Here is a 5,793-nt window from a genome sequence, read left to right as displayed (position 1 = left end):
TGAAGGCCAATTTGGTCAGGGTGGATGTGGTCCATTCCCAATAATTGATGAGGAGGTGTCAATACCAAGAGAGGGAAAATTGCTTTTGTAGTGAGCCAGCTGCTCCCAGTCCCTATTCAAGCCCAAATTGATGGTGTTAAGTTTTCAAATGAATTGTAGTTCTTCAGTTTCTCTTTGAAGACCATACGATACCATAGGAAAACCTTCTCTGAGTAATACTGGAGCCACAGGGTGATTCTGAAAGCAACCCTGCCCTTAGCCGAGCGCCCTGGGGCTCTGCATGGATGCAGGTAAGAGCCGGATCTAGCCAGGGCCATCCGATCGCCACATGCTCAGGAATTGCAGGCATATTTCGGGTGCACAAGTGTCAATGGGAAAACTCCCCCGCGCTGCACTGGGGAGGGGGCAGCCTGGGGACAGGACCCTGGCCTCTGTGACTTTAAACTTTCTTAAAGTAGAAGTTGGTGATTTCGGCCTCCCCGAGTCGGTTGGTCACCCGGAGGGGCTGGTCGTTTCTGGGGGACGTGCTCAGGTACCAGCCCGGGAAGGCGACCGACTCGAAGCGGAGCGTGCTGCCGGTGGCAGAGCAGGTAAAGGTGAAACGCTTGGCTTCCCGGCTGTTCTGGTACAAGTCCATGATTTTCTTGTCCTGGAGGGGTGGGGGGGATGAGAGAGGCCAGTTAGAAATGGAGATGCAGCTTAGGGGTGGGGGAGGAGGGGATCTGCCATCTGCCCTATTGACTTCAGTAGGAAAATAAGTGGCTAACACATGGCTTGGCTCTGACCTGTGACTCTGGGTCAGGCATGCCAAATCCCAAAGCAACAGGCTCTTTTCCTGACCTCCTCCTGCCCCCACGTCAGTGCCAGAAATAGAACCCAGGAGCTCAGCCCCTGTTAGTGACATGGGTCCAGCAACCTTGAGTCCCAGTTCACCTGACTGAAAGGATGGGGCAGCATCTGTGGCTAATAAGTGAGAGGAAGATGGCTGTGACGGGGCAGGCATAAGAACGCCGTACTGGGTCAGACCAAGGGTCCATCCAGCCCAGTATCCTGTCTGCCAACAGTGGGCAATGCCAGGTGCCCCAGAGGGAGTGAACCTAACAGGTAATGATCAAGTGATCTCTCTCCTGCCACCCATCTCCACCCTCTGACAAACAGAGGCTAGGGACACCCTTCCTTACCCATCCTGGCTAATAGCCATTAATGGACTTAACCTCCATGAATTTATCTAGTTCTCTTTTAAACCCTGTTATAATCCTAGCCGTCCCTGAGAAAGGCATAGGGCAGTTGACGGGCTAGCCGGCTGACCTGCCAAGCCAGGGCCAGGAGGCTGAGAAGGCCAGAGGGGCTTGTCTGCTACATTTCCCAGGCAGAGGCTTGGAAGCCAGGCAGAACTTGGGAAGGACTCCAGCCAGAAGTGCAGGGCTGGCTGGATCAAAGACTGGGCGAGAACCGAAGGACTCCCAGGTGTGGCAGCTGATGCGGGAGCTGGGGTACGGGGTGTGTTGATGGACCGGGTCTGAGGAGTGTGTTCGCCACATGTGGGATAAAAGGACAGTGTTTGGGGCTCTCGATGGCTAGTTGCACTATGTGAGATCATAAGCTGGCCCTGGGGACGGGGTGTTACCAGACCCAAGAGAACTTGGGCTGGACTCTTAGGGAGCCCAAGAGGGTAAACTGAGGCAGTAACCCTGGCATTATTGTGCCCAGCAGAAAGGGGGCACTTAGAAGGCGAGGGGGAATTGGAACATGGGAGTTGTTTCTGGCTCGAGCATTAGCACCATGAATAGAGTCTGGGGCCCAATTGTGTGTGTTTGGACCGTGCCTATTGTCCTGGCACCTAGGCCCCACGTTGCCCCCTGCCCTTGCTTGTGCCCATAAGACCCCACTGCCTTCACTGAAAGGCCTCTGGGTGATGACTCTTCTGACGATGCCGGAGCCAGTAGAGAATCCAGCTCCTGCCCCTGGGCTAACCACTCCTTGTAGTCACGGAAGTTGGCAGATTGGATGACAGGCCCTAAGGGGAGTGGATCTGCTGAGTCCAAAGGCTCTGCTGGGAGATGCGGGGAGAGGGACAGGTGATGGGGAGGTGGGGCTGGGAGACTGGGGAGGGGATGGGGAGTGGGACAGGAGAGATGGGGGGGAGAGATTATGGAGTGGGGGGTTAGCAGTGTGCCTAGGGGCAGGGCTAGGAGATTGGGAAGTGGGAGGGGTGGGGGGAAGAAGGGGAGACAGGGAGCGGGACGGGGAATGGGGGTCAGGTGATGGGGAATGGGAGGGGTCGGGAGCTGGCCAATGGGGAAAGGGGGACAGGAGGGTTGGAGGAGTAGGGGGAAGGGGGACTGGGAGTAGGCGATGGAGAACAGGAGGGCAGGCAGCAGCGTGGTCATGCTAGGAAGATATTAGAATGCCCTAGGCCTGACTCCCCAGTGATGGGTGCTCACCTCCAGCATGAGGGTGGGCTGGGCCGAAGTGCCGCAGGACAGACAGCGAGTCCCTCCATTGATGCCCATAATGATGGGGAAATGGCTGGGGTCCATGAACTGGTTGGGCACCACGCTGATCTTCTCTGGGAACACAGAGCACCGAGGAGGGGAGCGGGATGGGGGGTGAGCTACAGACGAGTGGGGGGCGTCAGGACCTGTGCAGCATCATTCCCCTCCCCTGCAGCGCAGCCCATCTCCTGGCCTGGGCCTGGCCCTCGGCCACTGGGACTGCCTGGGGCAAGGACCCCCGTCCCGCTCTGGCAGCCAGGGGAGAATCCCTTGCACAGGCGGGGTAACTGTGGCTGGTCTGTGATGCCCCCCCAATGCAGGGGCAGGAATGGGGTGGGTTCTTTGTCCCTGAGTCTGGCAAAGTGACCCTAGGGGCTGTTTTGGCCCCACAATGTCCCTGAGCCACTGCCTGCCCACGCCTGGACTGGCCAGGTGTTTGTGCCTGCTGGGGTGTCAGGGCCTGTCTTGCCCTGCCCGTTGGGAAGGCCAGGCAGCGCAGTGCGGGAGGAGCTGGCGCAGCACGGAGGAGCTGGTGCGGCATGGAGGAGCCGGCCTGCAGCCCACCTGGGGGGGCGTTGGCGGTCTGGGGGGAGGCCACGAGGCGGTTGTGGTGGTAGCGGACAACTTTCTGGCTGGTGTCGCGTAGGGTGAAGAGGCTGGGCCCTGGCACGGCCATGATGGTAGGTCCTGAAACAGAGCGTGGCAAAGGGAGAACAGGGCAGGAGAGGAGGGTGCTCGGGGTAAAGAGATCTGCACTCTGCCCCCCTCCCTACCAGAGCACTGCCAGTGCCTGCTCTGTCTGTGCACCCTGCCCCTCCCAGCACCTCCTCCACACCCCCTGCAGCCCCCCCCCCCGGAACCCCTCGCCCCCCCGTCCCCTCTCTGCTCCCCTGGCTGGATCTTACTGGAGTCAGCCACGTTAAGATCTAACGCTAGACTTGGGCTCAGTGGGCTGCTGGGCTGCGGTGGGGCACTGGCCAGGGCAGGGTGGGCAGTGCCCCGGGTGGAGGAGAGTCAGCCCCCGGAAAGTGGGGATCCCGCGGGTTCTTACTCTGTTTAAAGAACTCATTGAACAGATTCACCAGGTTGCTGTTGCCGGGCTGGGAATAGGATCCTGGCGTCCTCCCAGCTCCCGGCCGTGCTGGGGTCGTGTGCCCGGTGCCTGTCATATCCTGGTGGGAGTGGGGTGGCTGGGAAGGACAGATGGACACCAGCTCTCAGGCAGGCTGGGCCCATGGGGGAGCCCCATTGGCCCTGCTGAGCCAGGATGGGGGTGGGGGGCAGAGCAGGGCCCCTCTTTGGCCCACTGCCCCCTTCAGATCTTGGCAGTCAGCAGCACATGGCATGGGGTGTGCAGGGGTGGGAGTGAGCCCCACCTGCCAAGCAACCTGATTGGCTTGGATCTCGGCTCGTTCCTCATCTCACCTCCCTTGGCCCAGCTCCAGGGCAGCTCCCCATGGAATCGCCAAAGGGGCCGCCCGCCCCATGGCTGCGGCAGGAGGAAGGCCGTGGACCGGCCACTGCCAATGCTGCCGGGGGTGGGATGCTTCCCCGCTAGGGCCTGGTCCAGGATGCAGCCATGGGGGCTACGGGTGGTGACCCCTCTCTGCCGCTCTGAGAAGGCTCCGGACTGGCTAGCTGGGGCCAAGTTGTCACCCCAGCTGCACCGACAGGGCTCGGCCAACCCAGGCTGCCCGACGCAGGAGGATCCAGGCCTCACAGCGCCGGTTAGCTGCTGGCAGGATGTGCTGGGCAAGGGGGGTTTCTCCAGCCAGGCCGGAGCCAGGGAATAACAGACACCAGGGTCAGTTAGTAACTGACCCCCCTTAACGCAGTGGGCCACTGGCAATCCCACCCCTCGCTGCTCTGCCCCCGACAGGCCCCTGGGAGTAGAGCCAGGGAACAGCCCCTGCAGAGCGGGCCCCAGAGCGGGCCCAGGAGGCCAGGCTGGGTCCCCACCAGGAGGCTGTGCCCCTTTGGGATCCGCTATGGCCCAGCGCTCTGCGTATCTGGCTGCTTCTGCCCCTGGGCTCAGCCGGGACTCTCAGCCATTTATACACGGGGCAGGGTGACATGAGCGCAGATCAGTACCGTGTGTGTGGAGGCCGATCCTGCCGCGGAGACGGGGCCCTCAGGGTCACTGGGGAAAGAACAAGGAGCTGTGAGATTTCTCTCCCTTGCGGGAGCCGAGGGTCTCAGACATGGGAGCTGCATCTGCATCGCTCCCAGTTTACGCCTTGGTAGGAAATTACTGTCTGAGATCGTGAGCGCAGACACTCTGCTGCCCTCCCAGCCCCCCTCCAGGCCCACTGCCCCCAGCTCTGCTAGTTTGTCTGCTCTCCCATGACAGTCCTCCATTTTCCCATAATGCACCAGCAGGGCCAATGCCTGGTGGACTTTACCAAGTCCCTACTCAGGTAAAGCTCCTCTTGATCTCCGGGGACATTTGCCTGAGCAAGGATTCCAGCATCTGTTGCATTTGCTGGTATATCACGAATAGACATGGAGGAAACCCAGTGCCATTATGAGGGTTCAGATCAGTGGGACTCAGCTGGATTGGAACCACCTCTGGGTTAGAAACTCCCAAACCCAGCCACGAGCTTTGGCAAACCCCAAACTGGCCCTGACTACCTCATCTCTGGTTCTCCACCATTGGCTCCTAGGAGCCTATCCTCCTCCAGTCTGTGGCTCCCTGGCCCGGTGATTGCCTCCTGCTGCCAGGGGCGGTGGAGAGCTGGAAGCCCAGACACAGCGATTAACATCCCCACTGGCCATTGGCATTGACAGCACCTTCCACTAATATCCCTTTGCCCACTGGTCCCAGCTGAGCCCAACCTGCACCATCGCATTTTATACCCACATTGCACTGGCACAACATTCATGATGCCAATGAACTGAGCCCAGAATTGTGCACATGGGCTGTAGAATTCAGCAGCCAGGCTCTTCTGTATTTCCCCAACTCATCATCAACTCCACCTCCTCCCGTTTCTCAGTTGATGACGAATCACTTCTTCCTGTGTCTCTACCACCTCCCCTCAGTCTCTCTCTCTCTCGTATTAACAGCTCCTGCTATTCTCAGCTCTAGATACCATGTAATTTTGCTAGAAGCTCTAACATGAAAATACACTATAGAATTAAATGCAGAAACGCTCCATTCATGCAAATGCAGAAACGCTCCATTCAGACAAAGTTTGGTTTACGGGGCTATGAACCCAAAAGAAAGAAAATATCAAATTTCAGGTTGAATGTGCAGCTTTAACTCTGTCCCTGTATGCATTTACCCTTAGCTCCCCCCCTT

The 5,793-nt window shown here is 59.0% G+C and overlaps 1 protein-coding gene across 1 annotated transcript; it reads right to left on the bottom strand.

Annotated features, from left to right (window-relative positions):
• Positions 1–439: 439 nt before the first annotated feature.
• On the bottom strand, positions 440–3,664 carry LOC135873734 (interleukin-36 receptor antagonist protein-like). The gene is made up of 4 exons (XM_065398370.1): positions 3,547–3,664; positions 3,060–3,182; positions 2,445–2,569; positions 440–649 (listed from the first exon to the last, which is right to left on the bottom strand). Exons 1-4 carry the CDS (start codon positions 3,662–3,664, stop codon positions 440–442), a joined length of 576 nt encoding a protein of 191 aa, XP_065254442.1.
• Positions 3,665–5,793: the final 2,129 nt, after the last annotated feature.

The sequence above is a fragment of the Emys orbicularis genome, chromosome 2 (genome assembly GCF_028017835.1).
Source record: "Emys orbicularis isolate rEmyOrb1 chromosome 2, rEmyOrb1.hap1, whole genome shotgun sequence".
NCBI classification, from domain to species: domain Eukaryota; kingdom Metazoa; phylum Chordata; order Testudines; family Emydidae; genus Emys; species Emys orbicularis.
The sequence above is the reverse complement of the archived record's forward strand: the minus strand, read 5'-3'. Positions and strand labels throughout refer to the sequence as shown.